At 33.3% G+C, this 25,597-nt stretch overlaps 4 protein-coding genes across 6 annotated transcripts; 1 reads left to right on the top strand and 3 right to left on the bottom strand.

The window, feature by feature from the left end:
* Positions 1 to 1,745: 1,745 nt before the first annotated feature.
* On the top strand, positions 1,746 to 4,905 carry LOC105644104 (protein FAR1-RELATED SEQUENCE 2). 3 transcript variants are annotated; one of them, XM_012229367.4, is made up of 3 exons: positions 1,746 to 1,900; positions 3,262 to 3,853; positions 4,463 to 4,905. In XM_012229367.4, exons 2-3 carry the CDS (start codon positions 3,308 to 3,310, stop codon positions 4,682 to 4,684), a joined length of 768 nt encoding a protein of 255 aa, XP_012084757.1. In that variant the 5' UTR covers positions 1,746 to 1,900; positions 3,262 to 3,307; the 3' UTR covers positions 4,685 to 4,905. The 3 variants fall into 3 exon arrangements, with proteins under 3 accessions (XP_012084757.1, XP_089574926.1, XP_012084765.1); XM_089718800.1 differs by having other exon boundaries at positions 1,818 to 1,916; XM_012229375.4 differs by lacking the exon at positions 1,746 to 1,900 and adding an exon at positions 1,969 to 2,176.
* Positions 4,906 to 5,159: 254 nt separating this feature from the next.
* LOH1 (RNA-binding CRS1 / YhbY (CRM) domain protein) lies at positions 5,160 to 9,562 on the bottom strand. Its single transcript, XM_020683355.3, has 5 exons — positions 9,287 to 9,562; positions 8,014 to 8,248; positions 6,976 to 7,294; positions 6,261 to 6,668; positions 5,160 to 5,843 (listed from the first exon to the last, which is right to left on the bottom strand). The coding sequence occupies exons 2-5, from the start codon at positions 8,142 to 8,144 to the stop codon at positions 5,298 to 5,300; spliced, it is 1,404 nt and encodes a 467-aa protein (XP_020539014.1). The 5' UTR covers positions 8,145 to 8,248; positions 9,287 to 9,562; the 3' UTR covers positions 5,160 to 5,297.
* Positions 9,563 to 11,125: 1,563 nt separating this feature from the next.
* On the bottom strand, positions 11,126 to 12,159 carry AGD11 (ARF-GAP domain 11). The gene has a single exon (XM_020683203.3). The coding sequence runs from the start codon at positions 11,910 to 11,912 to the stop codon at positions 11,445 to 11,447; it is 468 nt and encodes a 155-aa protein (XP_020538862.1). The 5' UTR covers positions 11,913 to 12,159; the 3' UTR covers positions 11,126 to 11,444.
* A 5,079-nt stretch (positions 12,160 to 17,238) lies between these two features.
* On the bottom strand, positions 17,239 to 18,031 carry LOC105644127 (2Fe-2S ferredoxin-like superfamily protein). Its single transcript, XM_012229394.4, has one exon. It carries the CDS (start codon positions 17,926 to 17,928, stop codon positions 17,437 to 17,439), a length of 492 nt encoding a protein of 163 aa, XP_012084784.1. The 5' UTR covers positions 17,929 to 18,031; the 3' UTR covers positions 17,239 to 17,436.
* Positions 18,032 to 25,597: the final 7,566 nt, after the last annotated feature.

Genomic DNA, 25,597 nt, shown 5'->3' with positions numbered 1-25,597 from the left:
TATAAACAGCTAGGTACTAACAATTAATATTATCAGTTAGTAAAATAGTTAACCATTAATAAAATTATTATTGTGGAACAAGGTTTTAAGAGATACATTTGCAAAGAATACACACATCATCATCATCATTAGTGTTTTCATAACCTTCTTTCAGCTAAGAACAAATTACAATAACCCCTATTTTGTTGGTTATCATGCTCTGAAAACAAGTATGCAAGAGTTTACTTGATAAAACAATAGTTATGTTCCTCATCGTATCAGAGTTAGGGGTGAGTAGGGGTGAGTAACATTTGGCTTCTAACCGAAAACTAAATAAGTTGACTCATTTTGATTAGATTTGAATTTAATTTTCAATTTTAGTTTGGTTATCATATATAACTAACTAATTTATTTTTAAACTCAAAATGTTAATTTGATTTGGAATAGTCAAATTTAAATTGAATCAAATCGATCAATTCAGTTTATATCGGATTATATACCCTTCGATTACTATAAAAATATGTTTAATTGGCTCGAACTTGGGGTAATTTGCTTCGATTTAATTCAATTAATCGAATGCTTAGCCTATACAAAATGCAATTTTAGGAAAGAATCATCTGCCCTATTCTCCAAGAAAAGTAGGGGCAAAATCAAGTGGAGTGAGGAGCATCGCATCTAACGAAAAAAAAAAAAAAAAAAGGTTTCTTATTAAAAATGACATTTTGGTTCCTCGAAGAGTAAAAATTTACGTCATACAAAAAGTTATGTTTTGCTCTCAAAAAGTAAAAAAAAAAATTTTATTCGTCTCCAAACATTATTTTCTAATTTTCACCCGGAATGAAACAATCACCTTACAGAGGTCACTGATGATTTTGTTTTCTAATCTAGACCGGCCCAACCAGTTCCACAATAAAATTGACATCAAGAGTCAGATCGGGTCGGTTCAGTTCCACACCCTCTTTAGATGAGAACCGTTGAAGAACGATCTATGCGGCCGCTTCAACCGGTAATCTGATATTTGTGAATGGGTCAACCGATTTTAATGGGAGGAGTTTAGTTAGTCAATGCATTTGTAAAATCCCTTTTATGTATAATTAAAATAAAAACTTTATTATGTTAATTTACTTGAATAAATTATTTATTTTAATATTTTATAATTCTTACATTTCTCTCAATTATTATATCACTTCTTGTGCAACATTTATACTGCTAAAATTTATAATTATGATTTATTTTATTGTCTTATTTTTACAGATTAAATATTTTACTCTTATTTTTATTTATAAAAGTAGTTTTATGTAATATTCTGATCTTTTTATAAGGTTAAAAGTATATTTGTTAAATTTATTATGTATACAAGTTATTGAAAATCCCTCTAATGTTAATAATATATAGAAATATTTATTTTTATTTTAGTTTCAATTATTTGCTAAAGCTATTATTGTAGTGAATTTTAGTTATTATAATATTTTGTATTTCAATAATTTTACTACTTTAATTCACATATATAATTTTTAATAAATTTTTTAATTTTAAATTGTTTTATATAATATTTAATATATTTAAAAAATATCAGTTTGACTTTCCGCCCAATCATGATCAACCATTTAACCTCATCTTCCTTTATCTAATTGATGACCGAACGGAATCTGAAAGCCTTGACAAACTCATTATACCAATGACTTGACGAAAGGATCTAAGAAGAATCTTGATCTGTATGAAACGACATTGTCGTTCTTTCGCAGAAAAAAAGAAAACTATAACGTTAGACAGTTGCCGTTCAAAGGGAATTAAAAAGTGGAAAAACTAAATCTGTGGGCCCAAACGCAGCAAATAAAGATGTGATCGCGTACATCTCCGGTCTATCATGTCTGCGCTGCCGCTTCAACACTCTGCAATCCTAGGGTTTTCACTGCTTCTGGTACGCTAATCAACACGTTAGTTTTTTGAAGCCATTTTATTTTCTTTTTTAAACTTTTTTTTTTCTCTTCTTTTTCTTCCTCCACGACTCTTTACTAATTACAATACAATTTTCCATTCGGTTTCCTAGAAAATTAGGGCTAAGAAAAAATGAATAGAAAAGGAGAATTTAAATATTTGATCTTCAAAGCTAGATTTAGAGCCTTTGCTTTCATATTCTCTGCCATATTAATATTGTCGCAAATGTCTTACTCCAATTACTACAAACCCATCTCAGGTACGGGCTTAAGATTGTACACTTGTATTGCTGACTGCAGACCATATTTTTCTTCAGTAATTACAGTATAAGGCTTCAAACTTAATTTGAATCGTTAATGGGAACTTGTAAATTAGACATTTTTAATGATTTGGGTGAAAGTTCTGTAGAATAGTGTATTGTACTGTTAGCTAGATATATATACTTTCTCTTCTTAACTTTTATGGCTAATATTAGTGGATTTTGGTGACCTTGATGTGTTATGCATGACTCAAGTTTAATTTTTTTTTTTCTTCCTCTGATCTCATTTATTTAGATTTAAATTTCTGCAACTTACAAGGTTAGAATCTTTAGAAATTCTGAAATTCTGCTAGAAGCTTCATTCAAATGAGGCCTTCTTGACTAGGATCTAATACTTCGTTTCAGAAAGTTATATTTTCCTCATTAACTGACCTAATAATGTTGTGTACCAGTTTATGATAGGTACAGTTTTAGCCATGTTTGGTTCACTTTAGAATTGAGAATGGAATGCCATTCTTCAATTGGATTCCTTTTTTTTTGTTTGGTTCACAAGGAAGATAAATTTGTTTGATATTTTTATTTTTGAATGACATAAGATTTATATTGAATTTGAATCAATTTTTTTAAGTATAATTCTTTAATAGCTAACAAGTTCTGTTTAGTTGTTTAAGAAATAAATGAACTTGGAAATTCAAAGGAAATCAATTTCCATTTAAAGGATGAGACTAGCTTGCATGTAGAGTACTCTCCCTTATATTCCAGGATTTCAGCAAGTACAAGTACTTGAACATTTCGGTCAACGGTAAAATCCTCGACTACCCTAAGTGAGCTGTGGTGTAAGGCCACTTTGTGAAAATGGGACGAAGGTTGGATCATCCTCGATCAAACTTCTTAGGACCCTAATTGTTGTTTTGATTTAGCAGTTTTCATGCTAAATAAGCTTTTGGTAAAGATGCAGGAGCTTGTTATTATTTTCCTCGGTTGTTTTAATACTACAATCTCGTTGCTTATTCTGAGCTCAAAACATATGATCTATGCAAATAAACTAGGAGATTGAAAATCTGATTTTGCTTTCCTGGATGCAGCTATTGGATGGATGAGAACATTGTCTAAATCTGCATCAAGAGCGTAATGGAGAGCTCAACTAATCAAACATTTGATTCAGATGACAGCGAAAGGTGTTTTCAAGATTATGATGGGCCTGAATTTGCAGATGATCTCTCGAAAAATATCGATTTATGTTTTGGCGAAGTTGACAAGATCATAGAGCAATCTAATGAAAATTTGCTTTCAATGAGTGATGTTGTGGAACCATATATTGGCATGGAGTTCAAGTCAAGAGATGATGCTCGGGAATTTTATATTGCTTATGGCAGGCGTACAGGGTTTACTGTTCGCATCCATCATAACCGGCGGTCTCGAGTAAATAACATGGTTATTGGTCAGGATTTTGTTTGCTCTAAAGAAGGTTTTCGTGAAAAGAAATACATGTACAGGAAAGATAGAGTTCTTCCACCCCCACCGATAACCCGAGAAGGATGTCATGCAATGTTGAGGCTAGCTTTAAGGGATGGAGATAAATGGGTCGTAACCAAATTTGTAAAAGAACACAATCACACATTAATGTCTCCTAGTAAAGTACCATGGCGAGGATCTGCAAAAAATTTGGTTAGTGAGGTATGTTATCTTTCTCATGACAGGTTGAAATGCTTTTGATGTTGCTCGTTATTCTTCTATGATATTATTCCCAAATATCTGGAGTTTTTGTTCAACATGATGTCGATCAATTGGTTGTATAAAAGCTCATTTCTAAACTGGAAACCTATGGAGATTTACTCTTAGCTGGGAACTTACGGGAGATTTACTCTGGACAAATCAGGCCTGTCACCAATTATTAGAATTCAGTCACAAACTAAGTCCTAAAATTCTGTACACTGGTTTTGGTTAGCGTGCGATATTCATTCCCTCTGTACAATACAATATAGCTAGCCTCCAGCCTGGTGTTGTAGGCACTTTTTTGGGCACATTTAATATAGGAAATTGAGTTGGAATGAAATTCTGGTAAAATTATTATTCTGACTGTCAATCAGAAATCAGTTCCCTAGATCAAATGACGAGTCCTGGATGAGAAATCCCAAATTTTCTGACTTGTGTTCGTATTTATCAAGTGCAGAATGATTGTCATGCATAATCATCTGAACCAAATTATATGGCAGTTTGTACTTAGTTAACATTTGTTTTATTCTTATTTTGATAATCTCTCCCCTAAAATTCTTTATTTTTCAGTATGAGAAGGATCGGAGGATACGAGAACTAACCATTGAGCTCAACAGTGAGAAACAGCGATGTAAACGTCAGTGTGCTGCTTACCAGGAACAACTGCACATGGTTTTGGCTTTTATTGAGGAGCATACTAATCACTTGTCAAGTAAAGTTCAGGATATTGTTAACAATGTAAAAGAACTTGAAAATGAGCTGCTGGAAGATTCTGATTGCAAATATGTCTAGAGCAGATTGTACATTTGTTTTCCTTTTATAGGCGTCCATACAACTCCGGTTTCTTTCTCTCTCTTTTTTGTCCCTATCCAAATTTAACTTTTGGTCACGGTGAATGTCTTGCTCTTTAGGTTTAACGTTTGCAGGTCTCTTAATTATTACACACCTAGCGAATATCTGTTAGCTATTTTATTAACATTATATGAATTAATTTGGAGTTAACGTTTTATAAATACTATTTTAGTCTAAAATGCTATTTCAATCTCTAAAACACTATGTTACTGAGCTATATAATAATTTTTTATAAAATGCTATTTTATTTTTTAAAATATTATATTACTGAACAATATAAAAAATAGCATCTATAAAAAAATTGTTGCCGAATACAACTTTAGTCTTTAATTGCATGCATAAAGCTTGGCGTTGATAAATTGGGAAAAAGAAAATTCAAAAGCAAATAAATGAGAACAAACGCATTCTCTGAAAATTTAAGGAAAAGATGATGAAATAAATAAGGACAGTTTTGTTAAGCCTGAGTACTAACCAATAATCATATCAAAGAAAATAAATATTGAAGAAGTGCATAAAACCAAAATGGTGAGTATTATAGCTTTGTGCACATCTCCTATCTCTTCTTCCTCTTCAAAAGAGAAGCAGCACGAAGAAACATACGGTCAACCTCATCGAAGGTAGGTGACTGCAAGTCTTTCTCAGATTCTGTGGCCCATTTTGAGTCCTGAGATAGTTGGCGCAAATGATCCTCAAAATCTTTAGGTTCTCCATTACCTTCAACTGGGAACTTTTCAAACTCATCCAAATAAAGAGGGCGTCTTGATTTATCCTGAGTCTCGGTTTCAGAGTCAGTCTCAAAAATATCTGATAGATCTTCTGAATCTGATGACATTCCAAGATCCATAGGAGATTCGTCCTCAGAGCATTTCTCTTGCCTGTCTATAATTTCTTCCAATTTTTCTGAATTCTCAAATGGAATGTTTGAAATGCTCCCAGATTTTCTACCGCTAAACTCGGTCTTCACAGTTTCTTCAACTGAAGTAGTTTCAAGTTTGCCCCTAGCTTCTTGTGCTTGAAGCAATTCAAGATCCTGTTCAAGTCGAGGGATATATTTCCTGACAGCCCTAAGGCCATCCCTGTACTTTGATTTATCCAAAGCCTGCACAAGATAGATTGGAAAGAATAGGTAAATCAACCGACACAAAAATTCAGTATTAAAGCTCTCTTTTGAATTTATAAGTTTAACAAGAATGTGTGTGCATGTGTGTGGCCTTTGTTTCCATGCTTTATCTGTTTCAATTACAAAGTATTTATCAACCACTGGAAGAATTCTATAAAGGGTGATCAGGCAACAAATAAGAAAAATGATTATGCGTAGTTCTCCCAAAAAAATATTTGATGACGTCAGATCAGGGGGGGAAAAGATCCTAATTTACTCAAACTGCAGTGAGGAAGAAAGCAAGACTATTTCCTGTTCATATGATTTTTGTTAACTTTGAAAAGCTGATGACAAGTTATTTGGGAATAAAGAAAACAGACAGCAAGGACAATGATGACCAGCAAGGACAATGATGACCTTCTTTCTGGGAAGAGTGATCCTAGGTGACATTATTTCTGTTGGTGGCTGCGTATAATTCTTCCCTCTGTACATGATTATTGTGTTCTCTTCATGAATATCTAGCACAATCCCTCCAGTCAATCGTGCTAGCTCAGCAGCAATCTCCTTGACCTCCTCTGGTGAGAATGTCTTCACAACCACCTGCAGAGTTTGATGTTTCTTCCAGTGCAAGTGCATGTTAAGGATTAAACCCTGGTATATTCCTCGTCTTCCAACTGGGACGTAATTCTTACACTTGAGGCCCATCTTTAAAAAGAAGAAATGCTCTTCTGGGGTCAATATCTCTGGATCATGAGTTGTTTCTGATGATTCTGCAGGCTCAATCTTTTTCAAAGCTTGAACAAGCCTTTCCTCTTTTTTTCGAGCCTATAGGAAGGAACTGACAAATCATATTCAGAAGGTGGATCAAGAAAGCATACCATAATCAGTTAACAATAGCTTAAAATTTCAACTAGGTAGTTAACCTCGACATCCCCATCACCCCAACCAAGAAGAGAAAAAAAAATACTAAAAATATATGCTGCATAAAAATACAATCAGGAAGCAAGTATTTATTCTAAAGGTCTCTAGAAATCATTATTCCAATTGACCAACTCAAATTGGGAAAGCAAAATGGGAAGAATTTCTCCTTATACATTATACAACATACTAAAAGAAAAAAGCTGAAGTCTACCTTTTTCAACTTGTACAATAGTTTCTCTTCTGTTGTCATTCTTTCATACTCTTTCTTCTTTTTCCACCTGAAGAACTTTAGCCACCTTACAACAGCTCGTTTTCCTTTCAACTTCTTCCTCTTCACTTTAGCACCACCAGAATCATCAACAATTGTGCTTTTCCCACAATCAGTTGGTGGCAACCCATCTTTGTGAACATCATTCAAAGTTGAACCAGTGTGTATCCCTAGATGTCCCACTAGAGGAGGCCCTTTAATATGACAGAATGGTCCAAGGGCAGGTGCCTGAGCAGAAGCCTTGCATATAACATCAATCAAACTAATAAAGTGTGAGTTCATCTTCATACAAATGCTGTCCAAATAAATATCATTTCAATTTATACTTTCAAGTTCATTAAAAATAGCAGAACAGTCCTCTTAGCCGTTTAATTTCAAAATTTCACACCTAGTATTCTTGATTCATTTGAAGGAATTTGTGCCACACCAAAGAGAAAAATGATACTTGATAAACCAACCAAATGACTCAAATGAGTATTTTTCTAAAAAAAGCATTTTCTTCAAATAGAACTCGTATTCCATTCATAACCGAAGTAGTTTTATGAAGGGAGAAATCAAGCAAGACTGCTGAAGAATTTTCATTGACAGCAGATTTGGAAATTAGGTTTTTCACCGACCAATGAACAAATCAAAATTACATTAGATGAAGGGGACTTAGGAAATCTACTATTAGCCAAAACATGTTATCCAAAAATTCAAGGCTTACCAGCCAAAATATCTTCATACATTATTAAATATAAATATATAGTACAAACAAACAATTACCTAATTTAAGATGCAGGCATAATTTCAGATTTCATTTTCAATAAGAATTCCAAAAAAAAGAAAAAAGAAAAAAAAAGAAGTAAATAATTCAGCGGCTAATCACAGCAAAAAATAAGTAATACCAAAAACTGAAAAAGCAAAGGCATTACAAAAGGAAACATGCCAAATCCAATTTAAGAGCTCTCAATTATATGATTTTATTAAAAAGAGAAATACCTGGTTTTATGATGAAGTGACTTAGGAAAGAAATAAACCATTAGCAAAGGATTAGATGACAAATTCTTAAGCTGGAGACATTTGGTGAGTGCCACTGATGCTGTAGATGCTAAAACCCTCTTTACCACCATTTTTTTCTTCTGCTTTTCGGTGGGTTTTCTCTGTTTCAGCACACTCGTAGTTTTTAATCTCTTTTATTCTTGCCAAATGTTGAAAGCCCTCCAATTTGATTAACCTGTTTAATTTTAGGAAAAAATGAACAAAAGAAAATTTACATCTTTATCTTTTGATGATTGGTTAAGTACAGTTTCATCTTAGTCTATTACTACATCCATTTTTAGTTTTCTGATTACAAAATTCCAGCCAAAAAGGAAAATAATAAGGAAAAAAAAACTCGTTTCTTCATGTGCTCAATAATAAAATAAAATAAAGCAGAGATACTAAACTTAAAAAAAAAAAAAAAGAATAATTCATGTAATTACTATATGTTATCCTTTTCTTTTAATATTTAGATGTGATATCATATATTAAATTTTATGGTCTGATAGTAAGTGGACTTTACATTGATGACATGTATGTAAACCTGAAATTTACTCTTAGAATTCATACGTCAGGCGTGATCTAATATACTAATACTCCAGGTAAATAAATTTAGAAAAAAAAAATCAACCATTTTCATAAGAATCATAACTAAAGTATTTATACCATAGGACCAACAAATAAGATAAGGAAATTACTAGCCCACACCTCGAGAATTGATTTCAGGTGAACTTGGATTAAATATCCCCCCTACATCTTCTTTCCATTGCTGTGAACCATGTTGGTTTTTAGAATTTGCTTTGCAAATTTTATCTAAATGTACCATTTATTATTCAGGAATTCCATGAATTGTTGAAATAAATATCCAAATCACTTAAATTTACTCAAATTGAAGTAAAATAGTAGTGAACAAAAAGTATCAAAGTCACTAACAACATGAAAACCAGGGCGAAAACCAACAGCCACTGCCAATATAGCATCCATTTTTTTCTTAAAAACATAATTTATATCATTAACAAGAAAAAATTAACAGTATATCGAGTTAACCGCAACTAATCAAATCACAAGAAACAATCTGGTCCAATTCAAAGAGAGTTTCAAAGAAACGTTAATAAATAACATATCATCGACACTATAAATTCAAAGCACAAATTAAAGACTGAAATTAATCGTAATAAGATTACAAAATCAATTATCCAAATCAAAAACCCTAAATAACAGCGATTATACTTACCCCAAGAGTTATACGAAATTGATGTAGAGAATGGAAAGATCGGCAGGAGTGAAACAAGGCACTCCAACTTCATTGAACCAGTCCTTAGTAAATGGTATGGCCGGTGAAGGACTGAAGGGAACGGAGACGTGGAGCGAGTCAGCGAGTGGCGGGTCTGGACGTGGAAACGGCTGAGATGCTACGTCTGTGATAATGATATGAGAGAAAATGACCAAAATAAGCGTGTGAAGGCGGTCTCAGAGGCGCGGAGCGAGCAGCGGGTTGGAATTGGGAAAATAAACGAAAAATGTAAAACTAAGACATTTGAAATAAAAATAACTTTCACTAAAGTAAAAAATATTATTCCAGAAAAACAATTTCCTTTCATAAATTTATTATAATAAAAGAGTTCTTAGATAAAGGGAAACTTAAATTATTTTTAAAAAGTTACTTTCTTTTCAGAAGGGGAAAGTAGTTTTTAAAGGTGAATTGTTTTTTAAAAAATAAACAAAGAGAAATTTAAAAAGAATTACATACCATTTAATTGAAAATATAAAATCCATTTTCAAATAAAATTAAAAATATGAAATTCGTTTTTGAATGAATTATTATTTCTAAATCATACAATTTGAATTGAAGTCAATTTAAAAATCAATAATGATTTTTAACTCTATTAAAAAAATATTACATTTAATATATTTGTAATATTATTATATAAAAATCAATAAACAATATTATTATAATTATTTTTTCTTTTTCAAATCAATGTGCCAAATATAGCGGGGAAATGTATAAATATAAGTAGAGTAATTAAGTAGAATGAAATTCTCAAAGTTGACTGGTTATTTATTTATTTATTTATTTTTACTTTAATGGGGATAATCCTTATTTACTTTTAATGTATGGATCTATTCTTAAATGAAATTATTAGTTAATTGTCATTTAAAATTTTCATTTTTTGTTATTATTTTGTCTCATTTTTCACAATAGGAAAACAAAATGTCTTTGATAAATTTTTTATGTATATATGAGAATTTTAATCTAAATGTGATGTTATTTTACAGGATTCATTTTAAATTCTATCAAATTTGATAAGAATTGATTTTAAATGGTATAACAGGAGGTACAATCTCTCTTGTTCTGTAGAACGAAAATGTAATTGGCCTTTCTAATAAAATTTGCTTTCCAAGGATCGAGTTTGTGTTCTCACTTTTATGGGGTTTGAAATCACTTACCGCTCCAACCAACACCTTATTGATTGGATTTTAATATTTTTTTCAAACCAAAAATATAAAATATGGAGGAATTCAATTGAATTCAATTAAATTTTATGGAATTTATTTAAACTAAATAAGTTGTTGGAGATTTAATCATGTTACCAAATGGAATTAACATTGCAATTTCAGAAATAAAATGCAGCGTTTTAATTTCAATTTATTTGAATTGTTTGGTTTTCTTAGCAGAAAATCCCAAAATGATAAATTGAATAAGTTATTTTCAAATGTGATAAATTCTTATTGAAATGAGGGTTAACATATATACTTGAAAAAAATAATAAAGTCGGACACTTTTTAAAAAATTCATAATTTCATTTGTTTGGTCCATAAATAAGGACATGGATCGGATCTAGGCAATTTTTTCCTACATTTTAATTAGTTGTTTATTATGATTATCACTTTTGAAATTGAATTCTAAGTATATATATACATGCTTTATCGTATGTTCTGTAACTTATTATTAGACATGTTTGGAAGGAGGAATATTTTGTTCTTATGAATGATAGAAATAATAAGAATTTGTAAGTTTGCCAATTTAATGAACTTAAAAAAATAAAATAAAATTAAGGGAGAACAAGATTAATTAAAAAAGAAAAAAAAAATAATAAGATTTCCCTTTTGCCTATGAATTGAAAACAATACAAATAGCTATAAAAGCTAAATACAAGAAGTGAAAACAACACAACTTGATTAACAACTAAGACTTAAAGAATATATAAGCACCAAGAACACATAATTTTTTACATGTTCTTAGAACTGAAAATGATACAAAGAGGTCTCACCCTGCAAAAGGCTCTCCTCTTTCTATCTTCATCAAAACATTTGTGAACATATATATATATTATATATATATATATAAACCATGTTTATTACCTTCTCTATTATTGAAGAATTGATGATAATTAACTTGATCCTAGGGCAGCAAACCCACCACCTTTCATCATTTGTCTAAACTCCTTATAATTAACCATTCCATCTCCATCAACATCAACTTTCTTTATCATCGTCTTGCAATCTTCTAGGGTTCTTCCTTGTTTCAGCCCTAATGATGCCAAAACTGACTTCAACTCATCCACTGTAATAAACCCATCTCCATTTTGATCGAATACGTTAAATGCTTCTCTCATATCTTCTTCTTCATCTTTCTCACTCATTATCGTCTCATACAATTCTCCAAATTCTTCAATATCCACAAACCCATCTCCATTCGCATCTATTTTTTCGATCATTTGGATTAAATCCTTGTCCGGTATAAAAATACCTAAGTTTCGTAGTGAATCGCTTAATTCTTTTCTTGTGATCTTGCCATCTCCATTCTTATCAAACATCTGGAAAACCCGCCGTAGCTCAGCCGGATCCATGCCCATCATTCAATATGTATATAATAAGTTAATAACCTTCAAAGAGAGCTTGGAAAGGAAACTCTTGATAATCAAGAAACCACAATCTATATATCTATATGTTATGTAAAGATCGAAACACCCTAGGATATATTTCTTCTTTAGAGAGAAGTTTCAAAGGCAAAAGGGAAAAGGGATACTAAAAGGAAAGAAACTAAAATCTCAACTAAGGCACAAAGCGAAGATATGAAAATAACAAGGTTGTTAATATAAAGAAAATGAAGGGTAGTAAAGTGAGAAAAACGAATGAGTGGTGGTGATGATGGAAGGTTAAATTAGTGGATTAAAGGAAATTAAGGAAGTAATTAGTGATTTAAGACAAAGGAAGAAACTAAAATCACAATTTAATTAAGCATATTTATAAAAGAATGTTTTATATATTTGTGTTGAATGAGTCCAATTAAATGGACGTTTACTAATCTTGGCTTGAAGTCGGTATTTTAAGATTAGACAATTAGGAGACTTAATTTGTGGTGTGAGAATTGGTGCTGGCCGGCTTTTCTTGGATTCTACTGACCGTTGGTAGTTATAAGAAGAGATTATTGCTCAGTTGACCCGGCAAGAAAGTCTAGTTACGTAATAATACAGCGTCTTGAGTGCAAGTTTTAACTATGGATTTCTTTACATATTTGAAAAAAAACACTTTGCTATTCTTTGAATACCGAATAATTAACACTATATATATAAAATTTATATTGAGATGCAGCTCATGTGCCATGGTCCAATTATATATATATATATATATATATATATATATATATATATATATATATATATATATATATATATATATATATATATATAATTGGACCATGGCACATGAGCTGCATCTCAATATAAATTTTACCAACTTTATCTAAATATTACCCTAAATGGAGCTTGGAGATACATATACTATACCTTAACTAGGCATGCATAAAAAAATTACTCTTACATTGGCCCCAAGAATTTGCCTACTACTTGAGTGTTACTTTTCTTGAATTTTTCTTAGAAAAGTCTTTCTCTAAAACAAAATACTTTGAAAATAACAATTAAAATAATTGATTTTGTTTAATTTTGTCAAGAAACTCTTCGCCAACGATAAATTCAAGAAGAACATATTAAACTCTTGTTAGAAGAAGATGACAAATTCAAGGAGAACATATTAAACTCTCGTTAAGAGAACGGTTACATTAATTTTTATTTCCTCCCTCTTAAAAGATAATCTATCCTTTTTTTTTTTTTTTTTTTTTAGTTTGTTCTAAAAATATAATTCACTTTCTTTTTTTGCATTATAGTTAATCCCTTAAACACTTATCAAATTTTATTTTATTTTCTATAACTCATTAATTCTTACTCATTATTCCGATAAAATAATTGCTCATGTGTTATTTAAAAAGGGTATAATAGAAAAATTATATAAATAAAATTATCTTTTAATCATAATAGTTTATATTTATTAATAGAGTAATTAGATTCCAAAGTACCAATATGAAATGGTTGTCTTATTGTATATATCAGCTAAATATAAATTTAATATTTAGATGTTTATTACTACAATGCAATTTTTAAGTATATACTAGAGAATATAAGTATGCAGCAAATATAAAACAATATAACAAAAATTATTAACAATATAGCTCATGAATACAATATTAAGAGTAATGTTATCATTTCACTTAGTCAAAGCAGGTGATTGGCTATACTCAAGAATTTGACCACCCGTACTTAAAATTCGAATCATTTTCATGTATATATAAACAGAAGACCTGAAATAATATAATTGTGCGGACTCGGTCCACCAAATGACCAAATGTTCAAGTTAGCTAGACTCTGACTCTCAGGATTAGGAATAATTCAACATTTGTGTATTGTACATCCTGTATTCTTTTTTTTTTTTTTAAATAATAAAAGAGAACTTTTCCTCCTGATGTTTGGATATTTAGGAGAAAAAGAAAGAAAATTATGTCAAAAATTATGGTTTTAAGCTTTATTTTTTACAAAAAGTACTATAAACTGGAATAAAATTATAATTTTAATTATTTTTTTTTTCAAAATTTGGAGAGAATATATTTCCTTTCGTATTTTTCATTCCCAAACCAAACAAGTGAAGAAACTCAATTTTCTTCTCCGATATTTTCCACCAATCCAAACATTATATAGGAGTCTATTCTCCAGTCAAAGTATTAGGTTCTAGTGGAGTCAAGTCAACAGTATTAGCTCTACTTTTGAGTAGAGTCATCCACCATGGAAACTTCAAGTCATCCCCTTCAATAGGGGGTGGAACTTAGACTTTGAAATCAACAAGAGAAACAAATGAAAATCAAACAATTGTCAGCGACAATTATGTTACAATTAAATAAAAACAAAAAAGTGAGTTAAAACGGAAAAACCAAAAATGAATGTAGTCCAACTATGTGCCCAATAGGATCACGAATTGAAGGATCGAATGGGCGAGTTAGCTAGAAATCAAATGCTTTCGCAAACGAAGAAATTGCCTCAAAACATTCGTTTCAAATGAAAACGGTTTTGGGACAGAGTGCGTTTGCTTCGCAAATAAAAAAGGACTTAAAAAGGAATATGCCAGCAGTAAAAGGGCCCGAAAAATCACGGAGAGAGATCAGATTCAGGCGAGTGATGCTGACTTGCGTTCCATTTAGCAAGTTTTTGATAATAAATTGTCTGGATCGTTATCGTTTCGAGATCCAGCCAAGAAGCTGACTTGCTTTGCCTGCTGTTTTTTGTTTCCTTGTAAGAATGAATTTGAGAAGAAAATACAGAGAAACAATTTCGTGTAGAAGCCATCGATTCAAATTTTGCTTAGCATAAAAAACGAAAACAATGGAGACAGTTGTAGGGATGAAGAGAAGGAGCGTTAAATCAAACAAAGAAGATATGAATTTATAGAGATAGGAATTAGGGTTTCGATGATAGCAAAATAGAGAGAGGGTTTTTAAGTGGACTGAAACAGTCACAAGGCCCAAGTGTTAGGCTTGCTGTTACAGCCCATACAGTTTCATCATCCTTTTTTTTTTTTTTTTTTCAACTAGACCTGTGTTTGATAAGCTGTGATACAATGTAATAGTAATGACATTGCATGGATTAATTTATAACATTAACATTACAAAGAAATTCATACAGTACAATCTTACATAATGTTTGGAATAAATTTTTATTGAATTTATTTTATTATTTGAAAATAAATTCATTTATAAATTAATTTTCATGTTTATATCAAACATGAAATTTATTCGAGAATTCATTAGATTCAATAGTTTGTACTCCTTTTACGTTTAAAATTCCTTTGTAAATTCTATCAATTTTGATAAAATTGGTCTAAATATAACCAATATTAAATTTTTATTATACCAAACATAAAAATTTACAAACATTTGTAAATGAAATTCCAAACATGAAAAGTTTAGATTTGTGAATAAATTCTATAAATTTTATGGAATAATTTACAAATTACACCAAACAAGCTCTTAGTCTTATCCAAAATAATAATAATAATAATAGAAAAGCTCTGGGTACATTTTTCTTGCACCTTATATAGAAAACCCTAACCTAGAGCATCCGCCAATTTAATTAGAATTGCTCATGGTTCATTTAACCTCTCATAACAAAAGAAAATAAATGATAAACAAATAGCACACAAGCATTGTTACCCAGTTAACACACAGTGTATAGTTTAGAGCCAAACTAGCTCCAAAGCATTAGGGAATGAAGAGGCTCCTATGCTTTGATGCTCAAGCTAATACCGCAGTTTAAATGAACAAGAATTCAATTCAGTTATGTTATGCTTGATTTTGCATACTTCCGATTTAAATAGTATAAAATTCAGTTGTTTCCAACTAATAAAAAATTTATATTGAACCAAATCAAGAATGCCAAATCTAACTGGGGAAAGCCTAGTATGACAGGACCATTACCCTCTTCCACAAAAGGTTAAACCATTGGAGTTTGAGGCGGTGCCTGGCTGCATAAATATCCTTTCTCATTAAACAAGACACTAGATGTCGTGAATCAACGACCTCAACAAATACTAACAAAAACAATCCGCAAACAAATATAGGCAAGCACCAAGTGTGATTACACTGGGCAGCACTCAATTGGGATAAGTTTTGTGCCGATGAATGACGTGCCAATCATGAATACTAGGGAGATTATCCACTATTAATTTTAAAATCTTTTCTTTTGTTCCTCAAGTTCAGCAAGGAATGACCTGTTGGTTATACTCTCATCCGTTCCAGGATGTACTAGTAGTCATTTAAAGTGCAATTCTAAAACATTGATACTGGATAGCAGAACACAAAATGTATTGAGTGATCATCAAAAACAGTGCACAATCCCTAAATTACCAATACTAATGGATGATTTCGTGCAATTGCAAAATTTACAACGTTCTGCGCCTAGCTGCTCATAATCAAGAATAGTTAACAAGAATACATTGAAAAGCTCTAAAGCCATTTAATAAGTCTTGTTAGCATTCATATTTTGTAGTAGTCGCCCTATAACAACATCGAGCTGCTCAAACTTCACCTTTGAACAACTTTTACAATTCACAAACACCATCTAGAGCAGTGTCATCCTAAAACTAAGTTTACTATCATTTTTGAACATTTCTAATAAGAATTACCAAATAATCTAACATCTCAAGGAAACTTCATTTCAATACAATACAATTGGGAATGGGGTTCCAATACAATTTTATTTTAGAAAAACTAAATGGGTTCCCCCATGTGCAATTATATTCATCCTCTTTGTGAACAAAATCTAAACAGAACTACATTTTGGAAATATAAATATAAATAATCTACAAGTGACCTGACCACTAACTACTCTATTATCTCACAATATTGCCTATGCCTTTGATAATACATCTCAAACTGCTATCTATAACTTCTCCTATCAGCAAGCTCAAGGACCTGTGCATTTAAAACTACAGTTACACCTAGACAACTGCAAGGGTTTAATGATTCATTTGCATAACTGATGAGAAAAGAAACACATTATGCAGTGTTGATGTCTGCCATTTGAATAATGCAAGCTGGACTTCCATATTCTCAGTGCCTAAAACTTACAATGATCTTTCACGAGCTAAGACTTTGAACCAGAAACCTTGGGTTTTCTTTTTCTTTTTTCTTCATGTTCACTCTAGCATTGTTCTAATTTTCCAGTTATAAAATGGTTAGCAATCAACAATGTCAAGACAGTTTGTTATTTCAGCAACCTTGACAGTGTTACACTCAGTCAACTGGCATAAAAGGGCACAAAAGTATATCAAAGCAACAAAAAGCACAACAATACAAGCAGCTTGTTTTGCAAGAAAATTCAAATTAATTAAACCAGAATAACAGGATTAAATTCCAGCATACCCAATTCAAGGGTGATCTTACAATATCCCACTTTAAGGAAACATAAATTCATTAGAAGTGTGCACATTATTGAATATTCTGAGTCCAAACATCAAGATAAAACAAAACCAAAACAAAACCTTAAAATCATACTCCTCTTAGGGGATATCCCATGGTTTTGGCTCAGGGATAGCAACAACCATACCTTTCAGGTCTGGTGTAAGGACGACCTGGCATCCCAATCTAGCATGCTTGTTCAAAACCCTAGCTCTAGAATTTCTCTTCAAAACATACTCCTCATCATAAGATCTCGGAGGCAACTTCTCGAGCCACTCTTGGGCGATGCTGACCTCGCATTCGGCGGAGCAAGCGTCGATTTCCTCGAGGCGGTGGGAGGCAGGATCGATGAGGCCACAGTTAGCTAAAGCCCTGAGAAGGGTCTGACCGGAGAGGCCAACGACTTCCCGCTTCTGACCGTCAAGATCGACGGCGAAAAGCTTAACGATTCTATCGGCGACTTTGGCGGAGGAAGAAGAGGAGGTGGTAGCAGCAGAGGCAGAGGTGCGGACGAGAATGGATTTGGTGAGAGGAGAGAAAGATGGGAGGCGGTGGAATTGAGAAGAGAGTCTCTGGAGAGTCGATATTGCCATTTTTTCGACTGTTGTGGAGAAATGCGGGTTCTGTGTAGACTAACTGCGGTGATTTGGAGAAAAGTGTTTCTCTACGGTGAGGTTCTTGTTCAGTATACACAGGTGACCTTCAACTTCTTGCCACTTGTCTTTCTCAATCATAATTGTTTGGTATTAGGAATAAGGTTAAATTTGTCAAGCAGTCTATAATTTACTCCAAAAACAATTTTTTTTTATAATTTACTCCCTAAATTTTAACCAAAAGAACGAAAGGTAAAACCAAATTTTTACCAATAAAAATTTAAATTTAAATCAAATATTTAAAAAATAATAAAATATTTAATTTAAATAAAATATAATTAAAAATAATTAAATAATAAATATTTTTATAACCTTATAATTTTTTAAATGAAATATTTTGTTTAATTACACTATACTTTTTTTTTTGTAATTATTGTATTCTTAAAATAATTTTTTCTTTTCTAAGTATAAACTTCTTAAATAATTTTCATTAATTAAAATATTAAAAAATTATTTTTCTTTAAAAATAAATTTTTTATTCTTTTGACGTAAGTTTAGGGGATTAAATAGTACAGAAAATTGATTTTTAGAAAATTATATGTTATTTTCAAATTCATGGGGTAAATTGAATTTTATACCTGTTATTAACTTCTTCTTGTAGTAAGAAAGCTAAAAAAAATGAATATTACTATTTAATATCTCAAATATTAAATACAATATTCCATACAATTAAAAATGTGTAAATTTATATTTACAGGTAGAAATTTATATAGAATAATTTTCCCATCAAATGAAATTTGCTTTTTAATTTTTATAAAACTTATGTTTCATAATTTTGAAAAATATTTATTATATAACGTTTATATAAATATTTAAACAAAATTTAAAAAACAATTATTCCATAAAAATGATTATTTTATATTTAAATTTGAACTGGATTAAAAATTATAACCACTCTTATGAATGAATAATTTTATTTCCTCATGTTAATCAAGTGTGGTTTTTCAAATTTTTTCATTAATGTAAAGAGTAAGAGGTTTTAAATTATTTTTTTGAACACAAGAATTTTTACCAATTTGGTAAGCCAGCCCATTGAATGAGTTATTTTATCCTTGTTAAAGTCTTACTTCAAAGCCTCCCCCCTTTTGATTTTACTCCATCATGAGTTTCTCTCAACTGGCCCCTCCTCCTGCCCCAATTGACGCTTCTATACCGATTGGTCAACCTCCTCGCATAGTGTCTCTTTCTTTTCGGGATTGTCTTCTTTCCCGATCCTCGAGGGTGTTGAAGCAACCTTCTGTGCTCAAGAGTTCTGGCTTTCAGTTGGGTGATGAATGGCAGGTAAAGTCTGTTTGTAATATGAAAATGTTGATCCTTTAAAACCCAGAGTTGTGGTTGATTCGGATGTTATTCATGAGCTTAGTGAACAGTGGTCGGATTCCCTGATTATTAAAGTTTATGGGAAATTGGTTAGCTATTCTTTTTTAGTTAATCGTTTGCATTTGTTATGGAAGCCGAGTGCTAGTCTGGATGTAATTGATTTGGGGTTTGGTTTTTACTTAACTAAATTCAAGGATTAGGAGGACATATTACGTATTATTTCAGAAGGACTTATATGGTGGGGGGTCAACCTCTGTATATTCAGAAGTAGAAACCAAGTTTTCAACCTTCGACGGCTTCTATTTCTTCTATGGTTATTTGGATTCGGCTTATGGAGTTTCCAATGGAGTTTTACTATGATGAAGTTTTGTTTGTTGCTGCTAGTGCGGTGGGAACTCCAATTAAAATTGGCCGTCAGACTGCTTTAGCTACGGGCGGACGGTTTGCTAGGGTATGTGTTGAACTGAACTTGGCTCAACCTTTGATCCCTCGGGTCTTTGTTGGTGGTGCGTGGAGGAGGGTTGAGTATGAAGGAATTATAAGCGCCTGTTCTTCGTGTGGTCGGGTGGGACATCGTTCAGAAAGCTGTTCTGATGCTACGGTGGATGTGGTTGAGGCGGTTAAGGAGGCTCCTACTTCTTTGAATAATATCGTTCAGGAATCAGGTTTGAATTTAAATCAGAAGGATGGCTTTGGTCCTTGGATGGTGGCTCATCGCAAATCTAAATGTAATTTTAAAAAGAAATTCTGTCCAGTGGATAAGGTTTTTTCAAGTAAGGAGGGGTTTGGCTCTAATCAATTTGCATCCTTAGTTGCTGAGGATCAGGGGAAAGTTTATGCTGGGGCCCGTCAAAGTGCTCACTTAGATTCTGTGTAGACGCGTTCAAGGTCGGGCATGCCAAAGGGGAAGGCCCCTTTAGTCGTGGCTAGGCATGGTTTGGGACGGTCTGGTTTTGTTGGTCCTTCAGACCAGTTAGGAAATACATCTCCTTTAGCTGCTACTAAAGCTAGTGAGCCTTCTAGTTCTCTTGGCCTAATGGATTGTAGTTCAGTTGGGCCTTCTCTACAGCCTGCGAATGAGGGGTGGTGGATCCAGTAGTTGTTTGTGGGTCTACTGGTCATTTGGGTTTGGTTTTATCACTGGAGATTGGTGTAGAGGCTATATCAGACTTGGTTGGTGGGCCTGTGGCTTGTGATCTAGGTCGAGTGGTGGGTTCTGTGGGTTTTGGTTCGGGTAAAGAAGGAACTAGTTCTGTTGATTCTCTTGTTGTCTTGGACCTAAATGATCCCAGCTTTGTTATTGGGTTTTCCAATTTTTTGAAGGCATAGTTTGTTGGCGACGGTGGTGGGGTTATTACGACTTATGATGCCGATGGAGACTCCTCGTCCATCGATAAAGAGTCGGCGGAGTTCTCGGATGGTGAAGCTATTGGGGGTGCGAGTGCTGGTCACCGCTGTCGCAGTCACAGCCGTAGTCCTTAGCAGTCTCGATGATTGGGTCTGCTTGGTCAAGTTCCTTTTCTTTCATTTTGTTTATGGATTTACGAATTATCATGTGGAATTATGGTAGATTGGCTAAGCGTGAGTTTCATACTCAAGTTAAGGAATTTATGCGATTGCATAGAGTGGATATTCTTATTATTGTTGAGCCTAGAATTTCTGACTTACGTGCTAATTCTGTGGCTAGGAAACTTGGTTTTTTTCATTTTATTCTTTCTCATCCAGTTGGCTTTGCTGGTGGGGTATGGGTTTTGTGGCACAATTATGCCTGCAGTATTCATGAGTTGCAAGTTAATTCTCAGTTTGTGCATTGTTTTATTTCTATGCCTGGCTTTGATGAGTGATTTTTAATTTCTGTATATAATAGTCATGTCCGGGTTCAGAAGGATTTCTTTTGGTCTCAAATGTTTGATATTGCCTGTCGAATGGAATCCCCCTAGTTGCTTTTTGGGGATTTTAATGATATTTCTTATCCTTCGTAAAAAAAGAGGGGTGTTGTGGATTCTGTTTTTAATTGCAGGCAGTTTGTGGATAATTGGGATAGGAGTTCTTTGATGGATATGGGGTGCTCTGGATGCCTATTTACTTGGACTCGTACCATTTCAGGTGTAGGGGTTATTCAGGATTGGTTGGATCAAGCTTTATGTAATTCCGAGAGGCAGTGTGCTTTTTCGGAGGCTTCTATTATGACTTTGCCTAGACTTCATTCTGATCATTTTTGTTTGTTGTTGTCTATGAAGGGTTTTTCTCCTTTTCCTGTTAACATACCTTTCCGGTTTGAGGCAACTTGGACTACTCAGGATGATTTTAAAGCTGTGGTGGCTTCGGCTTGGGCTCGGCCTCACTTTTCCATTTCCGGTGCTCTCTCTAGTGTTCAGGAGCAGGCGTGTGTTTGGAACAGAGAGGTTTTCAGTAATATTTACTATAATAAACGTGTTTTACTGAGGCGTATTAAGGGTGTTTAGGTTGTGTTGCAACGATAAGTTTCTGATTTTTTATTGCATCTTGAGAAAGATATGCTTTCTCAGTATCAATTAATTCTGTAACAAGAGGAGCTTTTGTGATTTCAAAAATCTCGTAGTTCTTGGATTTCTAATAGGGACTGGTGTACTAAATTTTATCATGTTGTTACTCAGGTACGGTGGAAGAGGAACAAGATTGAGTGTCTACGGACTGAGACCGAGGAGTGGGTTTCTAACCCTGTTGTTCTTAAGCGTTTACCCTGTGATGTTTATAAGAAGTTGTTTTTAGCTGACTCTTAATTTTCTCCTACTACTTTTAATAATATTGTTTTTCCTCATTTATTAGAGGTTGCTATTGTTTCTTTGCAGAAGCCTGTGTCTAGGGACGAGGTTTGGGCTGCAGTTTCTAGTATGGGTTCCTTTAAGGCTCCTGGGCCTGATGGTTTTCAATCTTTATTTTTTAAGAAATATTAGGATATAATGGGTGATAAGGTGGTGTCCTTTGTTTCTCATACATTCACTTTTGGTATCATGGATCCCCAGATGGCTAAGGGATTTATTATTCTTATTCCCAAGGTGTCTACACCCAAAGAGATTACTCAGTTCATGCCTATTACTCTGTGTAATGTGCTCTACAAAATTATTATGAAGGTTCTTGCTTTGCGGGTTTAGCCTTTCATTGATAGTTTGATCAGTCCTTTTCAGAGCAGTTTTATTCCTAGATGGACTATAGTTGATAACATTGTTGTTTTTTAGGAGCTTCTTCATTCCTTTCGGTGCTAAGAGTAAGTCGGGTCATTTTGAAAGTTGATCTGGAGAAAGTCTATGACAAAGTTAATTGGGACTTTCTTCGGTTTGTGTTGATTTCTTTTGGCTTTCCTGGTTTGTGGGTTTCTTTGATTATGAGTGCCCTGTCTTAGTTTTCTTTGGCCGTGCTTTGGAATGGAAGCCCTTCGTCTTTCTTTTCGCAAACATGGGGTTTACGGCAAGGTGATCCTCTTTCCCCCTATTTGTTTGTGTTGTATATGGAGGGACTTTCGTTATTGATTCATCAGCAGGTTGTCAAAAAGAGTTGGATTCCTGTTTTTGCTTCCAAAGGTGGCCCTCCTATTAGTCATCTGTTGTTTGCTGATGACTTAATTATTTTTGGGAAAGCTTCAGTGCGGTAGGCTAAGGTGGTTCATGATGTGTTGGCTGACTTTTGTAGTGGTAACAGTCAAACGACTAATTTGGCCAAATCTCGCATCTATTTTTCTAAGTCTATTGCTCATGTTGTGTGGCTTAGAATTCAACAGTTGCTAGGGGTGGCGATTGCCTCAGATTTGGGCAAGTATTTGGGTGTGCCTTTGTATGGTCGCTCTTCTGTGTCTCAATATCAGAGTATTATTCAGAAGGTGGAGTCTCGGCTGGCTAATTAGAGTGCTCGGTTGCTGAGTCTTGCAGGTAAGGAAGTTCTTATTAAAACTTCTATTTCTTCCTTACCTGCTTATGTTATGAATACTAAGTGGTTGCCTTCTTCTATTTGTGGCACTCTTGATCGTTTAGCCCGTAATTTCTATTGGGGTTCTTCTGTGGAGCATTGTAAGATGCATTTAGTGGGTTGGAATTACCTTATTAAGCCAAGGTAGTTTGGTGGATTGTGATTTCGTAGTGCCCGTCTGTTTAATATAACTTTGTTGGGTAAATTGGGTTGGAAGCTTCTTGTTAATGATTCAGACCTTTAGGTTCAAGTTTTGTCTCTTAAGTATTGTTTGGGGCATTCTTGTCCTCCGGCTGTGCAAGTTTCTGATTCTAGTACGTGGAAGGGTATTATTCGTAGCTTTAATACTTTGCAGTCTCATGTTAGATGGCGTGTTGGGAATGGGCAACAGATCAGTTAGTGGTATGATTCTTGGTTATCGATGGGTCCTTTGGTGGACTTGTTAGAGACATTGCACGAGGTGAGGAGCATTTTAGGGTGGGTGTGCTTATTCGGAATAGTACCTGGGATTTTTCGGTGTTGCATACCTTTCTTCCGGATGATATTAAATGCTTAATTCAGCCTGTTCCGCTTCCTTTGGTGGCTGTTGTTCATGATGTTCCCTTGTGGGATTTTTCTTCTAATGGTGTGTTTTCTGTCAAAGCTACTTATTCTTCTTTGTTGTTTGAGGAGTTACAAGTGGATTATGGGGTTGGTTCCTTTTCTTGGATCTGGCGTGTTGATGGTTTCCCTAAGTTGAGTCATTTTTTATGGCTGATTCTTCATCATCGGCTTCCTACTATTTGCTTCCATTTTTTACGAGGTTTGGCTGCTTCCAATTGTTGTGGTCGTTGTGGTATTAGTGAGGATTCTCTCTTGCGTCTTTTTCGGAATGTAGGCTTGGTGGTAGCAATGGCGTTGGCCTCCTAATTTTTTTTGTTTTGGCTGATGTTATTTTGTGGTTGCAGATGAATTTATCTTGTCGCATGCTTAGGCCTTTTGGTGTTTCTTGCCATCATTGGTTTTTAGCTGGTATTTGGTGGACTTGGAAAGGTAGAATTTTGCATGTTTTTCAAAATGTTATTACTCCTTTAACTCGGTTAAACACGTGTGTTTATATTTGGTGGACTTGGAAAGGGAGAAATTTGCATGTTTTTCAAAATGTTATTACTCCTTTATCTCAGTTAAACATGTGTGTTTTTAAGGTTCCCTTGGATATTGACAATCTTCTGTGTCCTCTGTTTTGGCTGTTAGCAGGTGTAGACAGATTAGTGTTGCTTGGGAGCCTCCTCAAGAGGGTTAGGTGAAGCTTAATTGTGATGGTAGTACCCTTACTAACCCTAGCCTTAAGAGTGGTAGTGGTTTGTTTCATGATTTTAGGGGGAAATGGCTTGGGGTCTTTTCTCTCAATATTGGCCCCTTTTCGATTTTGATTAGGGAGTTGCCGACTATTCGGGCAGGTCTTGTTATTACCTGGGATCATGGGTTTCGGCAGCTTATTGTGGAGTATGATTGTTTAGAGGATGTGAGGTTAGTCCTTTCGGATTTACACCATGCTCATCCTTTAGCGCCACGGTCTTCGATATTCAGAATTTTTTGTTTTGTGATTAGGAGTGCTCTCTTCGTCATGTTTATTGAGAAGCCAATTTTGCAGCTAATCATCTGGCTAGATTGAGTCATTTTATTCCTTTTTTATTATATATTTGGGATTCTAGTCCTACTTCGTTATCCTTGATTCTTTGGGCTAATTCTTGTTGTATCAGCTTTTTGAGATAGATCCTTTCTTTTATACTCCTTTATGTAACCAAAAAAAAAAAGTATTACTTCAAAACTAAACCTAAAATCCTCCTTAGAGCACAATAATGTATAACCATCATGTTGTAATCCAGGAGATCAGTATAAGTGTTTATCGAGAGTTCGAAATTGCTTAAATCGCCTAAACTAATCTAAATCAATTTAAAATTAGTGTTTAAAAGTTAGTATTGATTTGGTTTGTAAAGTTCAAATAATAAACTATTGGTTCAATTTGCAGTTTTTGAATTCGAAATTGCTATATATATACTTCTGAAATTATCAATATTTTAATGCAGTTTTAGAATGGATTTTTTTTATTGATGAAGTATATATTGGGGGGAAATTACATCATTTGATAGGTAAATTATATAATTATTTTATAAAAAGTCAAAATGTAGAAAATTTATGATTCTTATGTGAACAACGAAGAGGAGTATAAAAAGTCCATGTCGTAATTAGTTATTCATTTCATGTCGTAATTATTTAAAAAAGAAAAAAAAGAAATACAACTATAATTTGGGACTAAGTTAAAAATATATATATATATATATATATATATATTTTATGGCCTGCA

This window comes from Jatropha curcas, chromosome 3 (assembly GCF_041381405.1).
Source record: "Jatropha curcas cultivar XTBG-Jc1 chromosome 3, XTBG_Jcur_1.0, whole genome shotgun sequence".
Taxonomy (NCBI): Eukaryota; Viridiplantae; Streptophyta; class Magnoliopsida; order Malpighiales; family Euphorbiaceae; genus Jatropha; species Jatropha curcas.
This window is presented reverse-complemented; position numbering and strand designations above follow the sequence as displayed.

What these genes read in the sequence shown, in the direction of transcription:
- LOC105644104 (XM_012229367.4), top strand. Translation starts at nt 3,308, where the DNA reads ATGGAGAGCTCAACTAATCAAACATTTGATTCAGATGACAGCGAAAGG. An exon ending in CAAAAAATTTGGTTAGTGAG is followed by an intron (nt 3,854 to 4,462) that starts GTATGTTATCTT and finishes TTTATTTTTCAG; the next exon opens with TATGAGAAGGATCGGAGGAT.
- LOH1 (XM_020683355.3), bottom strand. Translation starts at nt 8,144, where the DNA reads ATGGTGGTAAAGAGGGTTTTAGCATCTACAGCATCAGTGGCACTCACC. An exon ending in TATTGTACAAGTTGAAAAAG is followed by an intron (nt 6,669 to 6,975) that starts GTAGACTTCAGC and finishes TCCTTCCTATAG; the next exon opens with GCTCGAAAAAAAGAGGAAAG. An exon ending in TCACTCTTCCCAGAAAGAAG is followed by an intron (nt 5,844 to 6,260) that starts GTCATCATTGTC and finishes TATCTTGTGCAG; the next exon opens with GCTTTGGATAAATCAAAGTA.
- AGD11 (XM_020683203.3), bottom strand. Translation starts at nt 11,912, where the DNA reads ATGATGGGCATGGATCCGGCTGAGCTACGGCGGGTTTTCCAGATGTTT.
- LOC105644127 (XM_012229394.4), bottom strand. Translation starts at nt 17,928, where the DNA reads ATGGCAATATCGACTCTCCAGAGACTCTCTTCTCAATTCCACCGCCTC.